This window comes from Dasypus novemcinctus, chromosome 18 (genome assembly GCF_030445035.2).
Source record: "Dasypus novemcinctus isolate mDasNov1 chromosome 18, mDasNov1.1.hap2, whole genome shotgun sequence".
Lineage (NCBI taxonomy): Eukaryota > Metazoa > Chordata > Mammalia > Cingulata > Dasypodidae > Dasypus > Dasypus novemcinctus.
Genome location: NC_080690.1, coordinates 56,377,895 through 56,394,977, shown reverse-complemented (window position 1 = coordinate 56,394,977; position 17,083 = coordinate 56,377,895). Strand labels below are relative to the sequence as shown.

General features: G+C 35.0%; 1 protein-coding gene across 11 annotated transcripts in view; it reads right to left on the bottom strand.

Annotated features, from left to right (window-relative positions):
* ZNF568 (zinc finger protein 568) overlaps positions 1 to 17,083 on the bottom strand; it is a 115,017-nt gene that overhangs the window by 63,967 nt on the left and 33,967 nt on the right. For 6 of the 11 annotated variants that reach the window (XM_071209548.1, XM_004448877.4, XM_004448876.5 and 3 more), the window contains one exon: positions 9,514 to 12,967. The exons of the other annotated variants lie outside the window; for them this stretch is intronic. In XM_071209548.1, the coding sequence (XP_071065649.1) occupies positions 11,394 to 12,967 (1,574 nt within the window). In that variant the 3' untranslated portion in view covers positions 9,514 to 11,393. Of the gene's footprint in view, positions 1 to 9,513; positions 12,968 to 17,083 lie in introns of those variants that run through there. 11 annotated transcript variants of the gene reach the window in all.

The following is a 17,083-nucleotide window of genomic DNA, read 5'->3' as shown; positions in this document are numbered from 1 at the left end:
GAACAAACAATATTTCAACCTAAGAATAAATAAGGATGCAATGTGTTGAAAAAGGTTCAAGAACCTCAACCTTTCTGCTTGATCAACTTCATACCAGCATGAAACCTTGTGCATATAATGGTGTGAGGAAGAGGCTAATTTAGGGGTACAGCTTTTAAATAAATAGGAATAGACCTGAAAATATTCTCCAATCAATCCTCCCAAAAGCAGAAATTACATGGACCATGCAATCTACCAAAATTAAATTTTCTAAATTTTACAATAATATAGTAAAAAGTGTTTGAATACTGATTTATTATTTGTTTATCCAAAGAGCGCTTTGGGGGAAACGGACTTGGCCCAGTGGTTAGGGCGTCTGTCTACCACATGGGAGGTCTGCGGTTCAAACCCAGGGCCTCCTTGACCCGTGTGGAGCTGGCCCATGCGCAGTGCTGATGCGCGCAAGGAGTGCCGCCCCATGCAGGGGTGTCCCCCGCGTAGGGGAGCCCCATGCGCAAGGAAGTGCGCCCGTAAGGAGAGCCGCCCAGCGTGAAAGAAAGTGCAGCCTGCCCAGGAATGGCGCCGCCCACACTTCCCGTGCTGCTGACGACAACAGAAGCAGACAAAGAAACAAGACGTAGCAAATAGACACAGAGAACAGACAACCGGGGAAGTGGTGGTGGAATTAAATAAATAAATAAATCTTTTAAAAAAAACACAAAGAGCGCTTTGGTTTAAGAGGAATTTTTAAACATATAATTTCTTTGGAACTAAACAATGGTGAGTATAGTATATTAGAAAGCCAAATGCTGCCAAAATAACACTTAGAGAAAAATGGATAGCCTTAAAATGCATATACCTATTAAGATGTAAACAAACAAATCAAATATATAACATACAATAAGCTAGAAGAACAGCAAAATAAACATGAAAACAATGGAAGGTATATGTAAACCTATAGGCAAAAATTAATTTTTAAATGTAAAATTTAAAAAAAAATTGGAATCACTAATATGAAAACAATTTCTTTGAAAGAAACCAAAACACAACTTTGAAAATTCTCATTTAAACAAAGGCAAATGAATAATAGCATTAGGAATGAGCAGTGAACATGACTACAGATTTATTTTAGAAAATGTAAAGGTAATATTACATGTAATATTTATTTTTGTAAATTAGGCCAAATGGTGATTTTTTTCAAGGAAAAAAATAAATCACCAGAATTTACTCAACAGGAGAAAAACTTAAAAGACTGATAAAGACACACAAAATAAAATATAGTCTTGAGTTTCTCTAAAGTAAACACCAAACTAAATATTTATAGGATAAAATACTCTAAATATTCACAGCACTTCTAGAATATATTAAAAGATAAAATGCTTGACAACTCATTCTATGAGTGAAATAACCTTGTTTTTTTAAAAAATATTTTATTGTGGCAAAATATATACAACGTAACATTTTCCATTTTAACCGGTTTCAAGTACACAATTCAGTGATGTTAATCACATTGACAATGTTGTGCTATCATCACCACCATGCATTACCAAAATTTTTCCATCACCCCAAACAGGAACTCTACCCATTAAGCAATAATCCCCAGTCAACCCCATTCCCCTGGAACCTTATAACTGTCTCTATGAATTTGCATTGGAATGCTAACAGTTAATATTAAAATAGAACTAGGAAGGTACAAAACAATTTTCCAATATCAATTACAAAATATATACAAGCATCCTAATATGCAAATTTAATCCAGCAATCTATTAAAAGAATAGTACAAATAGAAGATAATTTAATCAGAAATTTTGAAGTGACTTGTTTCAGATTAAAAGTATTTCTAGAGTCTGAATAACAAACATTCTGAAAGAAAAAAAAAGAGGAACTGACTCAACCTCAACATCAGCTAGGTGCAATCTCTTGGTATTGCTCAATATTAAATGAGATATTTTAATATATAAATGATATATATTTATTTACACACAACTGTCATTGAATTTGGGGAATGCTCCACTCCCCCAAAAAGACTCACAATACTATCCCAACATTGCAATAGAGTAATTCTCAATCTAGGAAGTAACAGTGAACATTAAAATATGAAAATAGTTTGTGAGGCCCTTCAATTAGAAGGCAACAACAGTAAGACTCCACAACTTACCTTTTTTAAACCCAACATGTCTCAAAATAATTTGACTTGTGACTGTTTTTCCCCTAATAACTAGTAACACTATGGACCATAGACCTAAATTACGATAATTATAACTAAGGATGGAACTTTACAAAATTATTATGGTAGTAAGCTAAGTATACAGGGACACACAGCTTTTCTGTGCTTCTCATATCTTTGTAGTTTGCAGTTGGCTGGATCCAAATTGAATCCTTGATGGTAATTTTTTACTTTGGATTGCTGTACATTTACATAAGGAAAAAACAGCACAGCACTGATGTGTTTTGAACTGTTAGCTTGAGAAAATAGGAGGTTCTTTACTAAGTGTTAAAAATGTCAAAAAATGGAGAAGTTAAAATGGCCACAATTGCAGTGTGTATTGTTTCTACTTGAATATATTTTGATTATCAGAAATGAAACTTTTTGTTTTCTTTCCTTGTGTGTATATTCTGAAAATTTTGCCAGCTAAAATTATAAAGCATGCTTTCTATAGAAACTGAAAACAATGCAAGGTTTTTAGAAAAAAAAAGAAAAGAATGTTTTCCATTCCTCACTGTTTCCCTTTTACCCTTCTCCTTTTATTCCTGCATCCTTGGGTTTATATTTGGCATATAAAATTTCATATCCTTCTACTTGCTCAAACATTAACACAATTTTTTATTTAGTTTTCAAAAGTAGATTTATGCTATACATTCCTATAACTTACTTTTCTCATTGAACAATAAATCTCCAGCTTTAATTCACTTTTAATGGCTGCATTATATTCCACAATAGAATTATGCTATGCTGACATTTTTGCTATGCTGTTAGCTTAATCTATGCCACTAAAATCATGTTTTAATAAACACACCTATCTTGGTTCTTTATTTCCATAAATTAATGTCTTCAAAATTTCTGAGGCAAAGGGTATGGATTTTTAAAAATAGATAATATTTTGGGAAAAGTTTTAGATTTAGAGAAGAATTTACATATAGATGTACTATTTGTATAGCAGACAGTACAGAGGGTTCCAATATACCATCACTGGCCCACCTGTACAGAGTTTGCCCTGTTATTCGCATCCTACCTTAATATGGTACATCATTACAATTAATGAACTAATTTGATACACTGTTGTTAACCAAAGTCCATAGTTTATTCAGATTTCTTTAGTTTTTACCTAATGTCATTTTTCAATTCCAGAATACCATATTACATTTAGTTTTCATGTTTCCTTAGGTTCCTCTTGGCTGTGATAGTTTCTCAGATTTTTGCTGTACTTGACAGTTTTAACTACTGACCATTACACAGTAGGAAGACCTTTTATTGGAATTTGCTGTTTTTCTCATGATTAGAATGGGGTTACAGGTTTGGGGAGGAAAGTCACAGGCTGCCATTTTCATCATCTCATACAAAAGGTACATATTATCAACTTGAGGTAAGACTGTTGATGTTTACCTTGATCACCCTGCTGAAGTAGTGTTTGTCTGATTTCTCCACTGTAAAGTTACTCACTACCACCCCCCCTTCTATATTGTCCTCTTGGCAAGAAAGTCATTATGTGCAGCCAACACTCAAGGAGTGGGAAGTTATGCCTGTCCCCTTCCTTTTTTTTTTTTTAAGGTTCATTTATTATTTTTCTTTCTCCCCTTCCCCCACCCCGTTGTCTGTTCTCTGTGTCTATTTGCTGTGTCGTCTTCTTTGTCTGCTTCTGTTGTTGTGAGCGGCAAGGGAATGTTTCTTTTTGTTGCGTCATCTTGTGGTATCAGTTCTCCGTGTGTGTGGCACCATTCTTGGGCAGGCTGCACTTTCTTTCGTGCTGGGCGGCTCTCCTTACGGGGCACAGTCCTTGCGTGTGGGGCTCCCCTACACAGGGGACACCCCTGCATGGCAGGGCACTCCTTGCGCGTATCAGCACTGCACATGGGCCAGCTCCACACAGGTCAAGGAGGCCCGGGGTTTGAACCGTGGACCTCCCATGTGGTAGACGGACACCCTAACCACTGGGCCAAGTCCTCTTCCCTCTAGCATTGCCTTTTGATTCTTAGTTCCCATCCCTCTGTTTACATTGATCACCTGTTTCTTGCATGTTTTCTAATTTTTCCAGTGGAACCCTTAAGAATCTTATACTTTAAATTGCCAGTGTGATCATCCCAAAATGAGTGTTAGATCTTAGCCTGATATTAATACTTTGTCTTTTTTAAAAATAATAAACTTTATTTTTAGAACAGCTTTGGATTTACAGAAAAACACAGAAAGTAGAGTATTCCCAAGTACCCCCCCCCAGATCCCTCTATAATTAGCAACTTGCATTAATATGGTATACTTGGTATAATTTGAACTAATACTAATGTATTTTTAGAACTAAGGTTCAATGCTTTGTCTTTTCAAACTGTTTTTTCTTGCTTTTAACATGTCTTGTAATTTTTTGTTGAAAGCTATACATATATATTGGGTAATAGAAACTGAGATAAATAGGCCTTAATATGAGATTTTACGTTAATCCTCCTTGGGGTGGGCTTCATGTTTGCTGTAGCTGTAGGTGCCACAGGCTTCAGTTCCTCCAGTGTCCTTATTATGGCTTATTATGGCTTTTTTCCCCTTCCCCTGCTGCACCTTAGTTTCCTTCATGACTCCTGAAATGTAGTCTGACTTGCAGTTCTTTCAGTTATAACCCATTTATAATACTGAAAACCTGTTGTGGTGGTAATGTGTGGGAAGGGGAAACAGTCCATAATCTTATGACTATAAATCTTTTAGTGGTCCAACTCCCTAGGATGTGACTTTCAGAAGTATTTAACTTTTTTTCTCTCCCCTTATATGAAACGTTAAGGCTAAAAGGGGCTGTAGTTAGCTAACTCCCCTTCCCTCAAGTAGGTAAGATTCTAATAATGTCATTTCCCTAGGAGAGCAGATATTGTGGAGAACACTCTGGGGCCTTGGCAAAGTTGTTAATGGATTAAGGAGCTACTCCAAATTTATTTCACATCTGCACCAACAATGAATAAATATCCATGTACTTGCATTATCACCAGTGCTGGATTTTGTAAATCTTTGTAATTTCTGCAAAACTAATGAATGAGAATAGCATAACATTGTTGCTTTAACTAAAATTATTTCCATTATTGGTGAGGTTAATTATATTTTCCAGTGTATTTTCCATTTGTTTTTTCTCTGTAGTTAATTGCCTTTACATGTATGCTGATCATTATCAATTTGAATGCACTCTATTAATAAAAAAAAGAATTCCTTTTTTGCTAAATGTGTTAAAAAGATATTTTCCCTGTTTAGCATCTTTTATTTTTGCCTTTGATCTTTTACCAATCTGAAAGTTTTAATTTTTATTGAAAATATGCCTTTTCTGCATTTTCTTTCTTATAAGAAATCATTCTCATCTCAACATGACACAATGCTGAGAAATTTTTTATATTTAAAAAAAGTTTTTTATGATTTTAATCTGAAATTTGTAGTGTGATATAAGAATTCAGCTTTGCTTCCATCCAGATGGGAATCCAGTTGTGCCTGCATGTATTATAAATAATCTATCATTGCTGCATTGATTTAAAATACCTTCTTTGTCATTTAACTACCTATGTAAGTTTAGTTTCATTGCTGGACTTCTCGTGTTCTGGTGGCCTTCATTTTATATGACTTTGCAATAACTTTATATATCTGGTATAGCAATTTTAGGCTTTGAAACCCATAAATTTTATATAAGCTTATGATTATCTGGTAAAAAACAAACTGTATTTCCCAGCTGATTCTGCAATTACATCTGGCCATGTTACTAAATTTCAGCTAGTGGTATGTGAAGGAAGGTAATATGTTTAATTTCAGATAGTTGACAAAGTAAATTGATGATTTGGGATGTGAAGAGAAAAAGAGAAACACACCAATCTTGGACTGTCTAGCTGCTGACAATTAAATGAGAAGTAGAAAAATCAGTTTCCATTTTACTTTAGAGCACTATTTTAGGTCACTGCTACATGCAGTTTTAATTATATCTTAAAACATTAGCCTGATCTTTGAAAATAATGGGACTTGAAATACTTTCAATCAAACCCACTGTAACTTCTGAATTACATGCCACTACCTTCCAGTATTTTCATTGTCTTTTTTAATCCTATAAGACAATTCTGCTATTCTTTCCACTGTCATGTTTGTTTATATTTATGCACATATTTAACATTTTCTTTATCCACCAATCTTTCTTGCTTCTTAAACTCTCCATCTGGGGTCATTTATTTTATTAATAGCATGCCAGTGACTTCCCAAATCCCCAACCCCACATACTTCTTTAGTCCATGACACCAAATTTTTGAAGAGACCAGGCCAGACATCAAACAGCAGGGCTTAAAGAGTGGTCTGGGAATCCCTGGGGGTCCCTGAGGTCAAAAGTATTTTCGTAATAATTCTAAGACTCTATTTTCCTTTTTCATTCTCATTCTCTCAGGAGGATACAGAAATTTTTCAGAGCCTTTATGACTCTGCTATAGACGGAATGCAGAAGCAGATATTAGTACCCAGACCATAAAGGGATTGGCAAAATTGTATAACGCCACTCGTTTCACCAAATATTTTTATTTTGCAAAAGTTATTTTTCATAAAAGGTATGGCAACATGGAATGAATTTACTCTTTTAAAAATGAATTTAAAATATTTAAAACTTTTCTGTTTGAGATTGCTGTTGCAAAATGACCCTTTCCCTTGGGTCAGGTTCCCTGGGAAACAATCTGAAATGAAGATCTGTGATGAGGTGAGAGCTCTTGGGAACATCACTTGTCAAAGAACGAGGAAAGAAGAATTGGGTGGAAGGAAAAGTTGCAATCCCTTGGGTAGTCTAAAGCTGGGGTGACTCTCTGAACTTGTCCTAAGTTGAGGCAAAGGGGGCCAGGCTGCCTTTAAAGAGGCGGTATAACCAAGGGCAGGCAATTCTCTTCATCCAAAAGCAAACCTGCAGAGGACCTTACCTAGGAGTTGTCAGCAGTCAAAACGTACAGCAATTAACTATTGCCTCAGTCCTGCAGGGGACGAAGTCTCTGAGGCATTACTTACCCAAAGAGAGGTCTGGCCTTGCTCTTGGATACTAAGCCCTCACATCATGACTGATGGAAGTCTTTGTTTGACTGGTGGCCTTAGGCCACATCAAATAGTCTAACAATGCGATTAAGGGTGAGGCTTTGGCTCATGTGCTATCAGCTTGTACTTCAGAGGGACTAAAAACTGAGATCACCCCTGTGGAAAGTCAACCATTTCTACATAACAGTGCCAGTAAAAACTCTGGACATGAATACACTGTATTGTCACACATTGTTTCCTGGAAAATTAGGGCTGTCCAGGACTCCTGTGGGAGAGAACTGAAAGCTCTATTCTTGGAACTTCCCTGGACTTAACCTCATGCTTCTTTTTCATTAGCTGGTTTTAATCTGTATCCTTTTACTCTAATAAAATGAGTATAACAGCTTTCAGGGAGTTGTGTGAGCACTTCAAGTGAATTATCGAACCTGAAGGTGGTCATGGGAAGCCCTGAAGTTGCAATTAATGTCAGAAGGTAGTCTACTAACTTTTTGCAATTGGGTGTCAGAAATGAGGGGTGGTGTTGTGAACTATTCCTTAACTTTACACTTCTACTCCAGAGTTGTTCTAGGTATCAGATTGATATAACCCATGGCGGGACTATGCCTTAGATCATACTCTGACTTACTCCTTTTTCATGTTCTTCCTCCATACCCTATCTGTCTTTCTGGGAGCAGTCCCTTAATAAATCATTTGCATAGGAATCCTTATCTCAAGGTCAGTTTCTGGGAAATACAAACAAAAAGAATGTCCAAAACAGAACTTGACTCCAAGCTTAATCTTTACCCTAAAATCCTTCTCCTGAGTCTACTACATTTTTAGCCAATGGTGTATGACTGAGACAGTTGCTCCCCCCAAAAACAAAGGAGTCATCCTTTATCTCTTTTTGCGTTTTCTTTCATATCAGCAAATTCTATTCATTCTCCTCCAAATTATACCTCCAATCTACCAATTTCTACTGCTGTATCTCTAGTCCAAACCATATTTTATTTCATGTATGCCAAGGTCATTTCCAGGAAATGGACATTATAAAGTTAAAAAAAGAATAAAATCTAGAATGAAAACTCACCAGGCAATAGTTCATGTGTAGCCAAGAAAACTGGGAACACCATGATTTAATTAATGATTTTTCAGATGTTATCTTGGTTACTTATCTTATTTAAACCAAAGGAATAGGGAAAATAGCAAAACTAATGAATTTATAGAACCCAGATCATCTACTTACTGACATAGCATCCTGTATTTCAGATTCAGATTAACCCTCAAGTACGACCTCACCTGATGAGCACAGTGTGCACTCTTACTAGCTAAAACAGATACCAAAAGTGGTCCTTATGGACCTTAAGTGAAACATTAAATTGCTCTACAGACTTTGAAGCTATGTAAAGAAAGGGACAGAGGACTTAAGGCATAAAAAGTATGGGTCAAATAAAGAAACAAAAGAAAATCAGAGCTAAAATGACAGTTTAGACAAAAAATAATGTCTTGTAACTGAAAATATTTACACAGGTGCTTTTTCTTTGTTTTTGTTTGCTTTTTTGTATGGATAACACATGAACTTTGAATACTATTTTTTTTTTTAAAAAAAAAGGTCTAAAAGTATTAGCTGTGCTTCTAAAACTGGATTTAGCAAATAACCTTCTAAAGAAGAAACTATTAAATGACGATACTCATTTAGATATTTAAAGTAGGGGTAAATTATTGTTTTCATAAAAATCGGCCCCTGCTGATAAGTCCTAAAGTCCTAAGTCCTGTGAATCTTTAAGATTAGCTAATAAAAATAAAATATTGATATAGACATGATTGCACTTTACAACTTTAGTTTGAACAGGATTTAATTTTATGAAACAGGATTCCAGATGATGATCAAACATAAAAGCTAAAGATCATTTTTGATCAACACCCCTAATCCCAACCACTTTTTAAAAAGGCATTAATGGAGTATATGGGAACCTCTTATATTTTTTAATGTAACATTTTGTGTGATCTATGTATCTTAAAAAATAAAAATAAAAAATAAAGTCTATTTCATCTAAAAAAAGGCATTAATGATTTTCTTTAAATCATAATATTTTGAAGATGACAACATAAAAAATTAACATTAGGTAAGAATTGGTTCATGCATTGTTACAGAGAATGTGACCCTTTTAGAGGAACTCTAAAATTACTCTAAAGATATTGTCCAGAACTCTAAAGTTACTACTGAGGGTCTGAGACAATCCCGCACCACCCCGCCCCCCCCATATGCCACTTCCAACCAAAACTAGAGAGGCTGTGTAAGTCAAGGGTTGTGGAAAGAATGAAATTATCTGTAGGGTAAGAATGAAGCAATTTTATTTATACAATTGCTTATGGCTACCTCAAAAGGAATAAAAAGGCTTTCTTATTATTTTAAATTATTTTAATAATTAACAATAATATTAATGCCTATGGCTGGTTATATGGAAAGTTAAAGCGTAAGAAAACTAGTATCCTGGAGCCAATTTCTCAGAAAATCTATATAATCTCCATAATGACTCTGCACATATTATTAATTAGTTAGCCAGGAGCCCAACAAATCTGTTGTCAAATAATCCTAGACATATTACTCAGAGGAAAGGGATCATTAGTAGTATACTATGATGTCATGAAACAGTAAATAAAAACACTTTCGATTTGTTACACCATTACTTGATTTTCAAATTTGTAATAAGTTATATATTTACTTGAATATAAAATACCACTGGTTGAAATATGAGTATCAATTTCGGAAATGTTAAAATGTAAAAAAAAATGCATTACAGAATTGATAAAATATGTTAATTTCATATTATAAGCAGGACTATCACTTTTAATTACTAATTTCCTGGAAATATCTTTGATGAAATAGTTTATTATTTCATATGGAAAGGGCATACACATCTATTATAATATCTTTTCTATAGGCACAGGCTCCCCCCTGGCCCTTTGTGAGAAATAACTAGAAAAACACTATTAACACACCCAAATTACATCACACATCCAATATTTTTTAAGATTTATTTTCTATGCCACCAGCATTCTTTTTTTTAAGGCATAAAATTAAACATCAACATCCTCAATCCAAATCCTCTGCTACACATAACCACTATCAATAATTTGGTATGAATCCTAGTCCAGTAAAACTAGTTTTACATACATAAATGTATTAATAACAAAAACAGAGTTCTGTTATTTGTGAATGATTTCATTCCAATTTACATAAATGTCATTATGTATCATATGTATCTTTTTTCCACTCAATATTGTTTCAGATCACTATCCAAATAAAAAATATGGATCTACTTCATTGCATTCAACTGCTATAGTCTTTTATCATTTGGCTTTATCATATTTGATTCATTCATTATCCCACTGATGAATATTTAGTTGTTTTATATATATGCAATACATAAATATATGTGTGGATTTCTTATGCATACTTGTGAGTTCCTTTAAGATGTATATCCAGAAATGGAATTGCAGGGTCATCTTGTCTTTAAAAAAATGCTTCCCTGCCTCAAAGTCATGAAGACAGTATCCTGCTATTTTCTCCCAAAAGTTTGAGGTTTTGGCTTTTCACATTCCAGTATTCAAGTCCTTTGGAATTATGTTTCTTTATATGTTGTAAGGTTGTATGTAATATTATTTTCCCAATATGGAGAGTCAAAAGCTCCAACAATTTTTATGGACTGGGCTGTCATTTCCCTAGTGATGCATGATATGTTGTCTAATATATACCAGTTACTCATATATTCTGGGATCTGTTTCTAAACACTCATGTTTGTTTACCAATTTAATGCACTAATATCACACACTTTATAATGACTATGACTTTATAATATGTATAATATATAGTGTGACGGTATCTTCTCTTTGTTCTTTTTCAAAATTGTCTCAGCATTCTATAAATTTCTACTTGACATGAATTTTAGAATTATTTTGTAAAGTTCCTAGAAAATTCTTGTCAGATTTTGTTTGGAACATTAAGTCTACAGAATAATTTCAGGAGAATTTACATATTTATGATATTGAGTTTTTTCATTTAGTTACCTGGAATTTCTCTCCATTTACTCAAGGCCTATGTCCTTCAACAAAGTTTTTCTATTTTTCCATAAAGATCATGTGTGATTTTTGCCAAATTTAATCCAAGAAAAAAATAGAACGTATGTTGAATTTAAAGGAGATCTCTTATTTAGTACACTAGGCGTTTCTCACCTGTATGACCTCTCTTATGTATAGAAAGGGATGCTCTTTGAGAGAATGCTTTCCCACATTCATTACATTCAAAGGGTTTCTCACCAGTATGACTTCTCATATGTATAATAAGTAATGAGCATTGAGAGAAGGCTTTTCCACATTTGTTACATTCATAGGGTTTCTCTCCCGTATGACTTCTCACATGAAGAGTAAGGGATGAGATTCGAGAGAAGGCTTTACCACAGTCATTACATTTAAATGGTTTCTCTCCAGTATGAATTTTCTCATGCTCAAGGAGATTTTGTCTCTGACTAAAAGCTTTTCCACATTGATTACAATGATAGGGTTTCTCTCCAGTATGAATTTTCTCATGTTCAGTGAGATTCGACTTCTGACTAAAGGCTTTCCCACATACTGAACATGCATAGGGTTTTTCACCTGTATGAATTCTCTGGTGTCGAATTAGGTTTGACATCTGAATAAATGCTTTCCCACATTCATTACATTCATAAGGTTTCTCTCCAGTATGAATTTTCTGATGCGTAATGAGATTTTCTTTCCGGCTGAAAGCTTTTCCACATTCATTACATTCATATGGTTTCTCAGCTGTATGATTTCTCATATGTACAGTGAGGGATGAACTCTGAGAGAATGCTTTCCCACACTCACTACATACATAGGGCTTCTCCCCTGTATGACTTCTCATATGTATAATAAATACAGAGCATTGAGAAAAGGCTTTTCCACATTTATTACATTTATAGGGTTTCTCTCCTGTGTGACTTCTCATGTGCAGAGTAACAGATGACATTCGAGAAAAAGCTCTACCACATTCATTACATGCATAAGGTTTCTCCCCTGTATGAATTTTCTCATGCTCAATAAGGTTTTGCTTCTGGCTGAAGGATTTCCCACATTCCTTACATTCATAGGGCTTTTCTCCAGTATGAATTCTTTCATGCTCAATGAGGTTTGATTTCTGACTGAAGGCTTTCCAACAATCTTTACATGCATAAGGTTTCTCCCCAGTATGAATTCTCTGGTGTCTAATAAGGTTTGACATCTGAATGAAAGCCTTTCCACATTCATCACACTTATAAGGTTTTTCCCCAGTATGAATTTTTTGATGTGTAATTAGATTTTCCTTTCTGCTGAAGGCTTTTCCACATTCTTTACAATCATAGGGTTTCTCTCCAGCATGAATTCTTTCATGTCTGATAAGGTCAAATTTATGGCTGAACTCTTGTCCACACTGATTACACTTAAAAGGAATTACAACATGGGATGAGCAATGGTAAAATGTTTTCCCATATTCATTATATTCATAGTTTTTCTCTCTTATACAGCCTTTCGTATTATTAAGTAAGTCTAAATTATGTTCCAGACCCTTATCAAATTCATGAAAGCTTTGTCTAGAAGTAAAGATGTTTGAGCTAAAAGGAAATACTTGTGTAACTTTTTTACATTCACTGACTTTTTCCTTAATCAGAGTTTTCTTGGAGATGGATGTGATTTTCCTCACAAGTGTTTCCTGTTTCTTCTTGATTTGTTCATCAACTTCCCAAACTTCTAAAATGGAGGACCAAAAATTATTACTTGTGAATTTTTCTATTACTGTACTATTAATAACATTTCAGAAATTTGCTAATGTAGAGTTGAATCTTTGATGCTGGCCCTAATCTCCCAATATGAAAGAAATCCAATTTACAAATGTCCCTAGTTTCTAAGGACTGATAAGATAATTCCTATAGAAAATATTATGGAGAGAAAACGAACATTAACAGGCCCAAGTAGCTTTGACAGCTTTCAAATGTCCCTGCACACTGCAGAAATCAGCAAAATGTATAGAATAATTAAGATGAAAAGATAAACACATAAATGACAGAATAGGAAGTCAAATGACTAGAGGATAAAATTAACACTTGTGGGAAAACAAAGTGATTTTGTTTCTTTTTCTTCCTAATATTTCATTAAAATGACAGTAAGAATAAAGGGTCAAACCTACAAGACAAAGAAAACAGGAGTGCAAACAAGGACAAACAAGAGATTTCAACAAATACTGGAAGATGATAGGTATATGGGGAACTCTTAACCAGATGGCAGAGCTAAGAAGCTTTGTAAAAGTACCCTGAAGATGAAATGCCAATAAAAAGTGATTTGGTCACAAACAGTAGAAAAGCTTAAGATTTGGAGGATTCAGGTACTCAAAAGACAGGGGACAAGAATGGGGTTGAAAAAAAGATGATTAATTTCAAGTCTGAATAGGAAATGGTTAAGACTCCTTGAGCCACGTATTGTGCATCTACTTTGGAAACATCTATTCTAAACTTGCTCTATAATTTTCCATCCTGCAGAGGCTGAAACAGGTCAAACCTATATTACCTAAACATGCTTACATGTAGGTTTCTGGGTGTCATTCAGATTTGCCATATGAGATGCACTTATACAACATGGTCATTCAAAACTGAGAGGCAAGAACTGGGCATGAGGCATCCATCATGTTTATGATTACAACAGAAGTGGGTCTAAGCACAGAGCTGTACTGTCATCTCCTGATAATTATATAAGTAAGTCAAAGATGGCCTCTGTTGAATTGGCCCTATGTGTTGCTTACTTCTTCACAGCAGCCTGAGTCTGTTAAGAAAAAAAAAAAAAAAAAAAAAAAGCCCACCAACACCAAACAAATTCTTACACATCCAATGTTTTAATAATAGACAAAGTAAGCAATTCTTAGCCATTTGTTGTTGACCTACTTTGCATATCAGTAACCAACAGCTAAAGGCCATTGATAAGATGATGCTCTTTTACAGTTTTGAGTTTGGAATCATGTAAATGCTTTTTCATAATAAAAAAATAAATAAAAGAAGAAATAAAAAATCAAAGAAATCCCTACATTTTTAAAACAAATGGAAATGAGTAAACCTAAACATCAAGTTAGTGCCATAATTACTCAGAGAATCATTTCAAGTGACTTTAAAACATAGTATTTTGACTGTACATCCCTAGAATATATCCCTAAATTATACTGAATAATATTTGTATTAATCTTAATTTGAAATATATAGAGAGAGAGAGGGAGAAAGGGAGAGAAGGAGAGACAGAAAAATAGATAATCAGTTTTGTCCTCCAAGAGTTATTTGGAAATGGTTGGAAGGTCTGAAGATATTTTAGATTGTCACAATAGGAGAGGGGGCAGTGTTACTGGCATCTTGTGGGTAGAGGTAGGGATGTTGCTAAACATCCTGTAATACATAGGACAGCCCCCTCACCTACCCACCCAACAAAGAATATCCAAAATGTCAATAGAGATTCACAAATATATTTGGATTAAGCAAATAATTATGTTAATGTTATTAACAGACGAGATTTTTAGCATAAGAGATAGAAATATAAATTTTTTTAAAAATTAAGGACAATGGAAGTATTATGTTTTCGAGGAACATCACGTATACAACCTACTCTCAAATGTTTAGAAAATTAATGGATAAAAAAGATAGATAGAGGGAAACGGACTTTGGCCCAGTGGTTAGGGCGTCCGTCTACCATATGGGAGGTCCGCGGTTCAAACCCCGGGCCTCCTTGACCCGTGTGGAGCTGGCCATGCGCAGTGCTGATGCGCGCAAGGAGTGCCGTGCCACGCAAGGGTGTCCCCCGCGTGGGGGAGCCCCATGCGCAAGGAGTGTGCCCGTGAGGAAAGCCGCCCAGCGTGAAAAGAAAGAGCAGCCTGCCGAGGAATGGCGCCGCCCACACTTCCCGTGCCGCTGACAACAGAAGCGGACAAAGAAACAAGACGCAGCAAATAGACACCAAGAACAGACAACCAGGGGAGGGGGGGAAATTAAATAAATAAATAAATCTTTAAAAAAAAAAAAAAAGATAGATACATACATACATATAATGATATAGAAACTGTGGCAAAATGTTCAAATTGGTGGATCTGGGTGTCTGAGGGTGGGTAGGAGGTGTGCTGGAGTTCTCTATATGGGTTTGGTATTAGTTTTGCAACTGTCCTGTAAGTTTGAAATTATTTCAAAATAAAAGTTTAAGGATAAAAAAAAGAAAAAAGAACAATGCTATATTCTTTAATTTGAATTGGATAAGTCAATATAAACCCATGAATTCTTTCTAAAAAGTACATGCTTCCTAACTCTTATATTGCTTAAAAGATCTAGAAGCAATGACAACCTAGTATTTCATGAGCAATCTTTGTGCTCAGACTGTGGCCTCCAAATACCATTTCTCCCTAAAGGCAGCAGGGATTTTAGAAGAAAAAAAAAGGCTCCTTCCATGTCTGAAGCAGGAATGAGAAAATTTGAGCATCAAAATAAATAATATATAAGAAAAAATATAAAAAATATATGCATATTTATAAGCACATGTATTACTCTGATGCTCAAACTGTATAAACATAAATGTATGGATCCACAGTGATTTAACTTGATGAACTGTGGAAACTGCTAGTGCATCAATCATTACTTGATTTTAATGGGAAAGAATCAAGTATTTCTTCTTCCTGTCATGTATAAACTCTATCAGGGTAATCAAATAGTTGATAAAGTTATTTATGGGAGAATTTCAGCTAAGAAAAGCAGAAGGAACGCTAATAAAATAATGGATCTAGATAATTATCATCAATGGCTGCTAAAACCCTTACATGACAGGTTAAATGATCTTTAAAATAGCTGGGTCAGGCTGAGAGCATCTGAATCTACTGATTAATCTCAATATCTCTAAGAGGTAGATAAACATGCATGGTAAGGGAAGCAGATGTGACTCAAGCAACTGGGGTCCCATCTACCATACAGGAGGTTCAAGGTTCGAAACCCAGGCCTCTTGGTAAAAGCAAGCTGGCCCGTGTGGTGAGCTGGCCTGAGCAGGTATGCTGCCCCATGCAGAAGTGCTGCCCCACACAGAAGTGCTGCATAGCCCATGCGGAAAGCTGGCACAGCAAGATGACACAACAAAAAAAGACACAGAAAAAAAAATTTTTTTTAATTTTTTTAAAAGACAATAAAAAATTTCATTTTTTAAAAAGGAAAATAAACAGATACTGTAAGAACTATTTAAAAACAGAGAGAGAGAGAGAGAGAGAAGAAACGATGAGAGATGCAGCAGGTCAGGGAGCTGAGGTGGTGCAAGAGAATGATCGCCCCTCTCCCACTCTGGAAGGTCCCAGGATCGGCTCCTGGAACCGCCTAATGAGAATACAAGCAGACATAGAAGAACACACAGTGAATGGACACAGAGAACAGACAAACGAAGGAGGGGGGGAGAAATAAGTAAATAAATCTTTTTTTAAAAAGGCATGGTAAGATGCAAAAATACATATACATCATAACCTATGAAATATTCTGGCTAAAGAATCAAACTTGAATTTAATAAAGCCAGATTATATGAAAAATGGGATGGAGGACTATGTTATACATCATCATGATGAAGAAAATTGCCAAATTCAGAATATGGGACATTTTAAAGCAGGGTTGGTAAACTACAGCCATGGTCTGATTTTGATAGACTGAGAGCTAAGAATTGTTTTAAAGGGTTATTTAAAAAAAAAAAAAAAAAAAGAATGTGCCAAAAAACCTCGTGTGGTCCTTGAGGTCTATATACTATTTATCCCTTTAGAGAAAAACTTTGCTAATGATTGTTCTGGAGCACAAATGACTTGATTTTTCCTTAAATAAA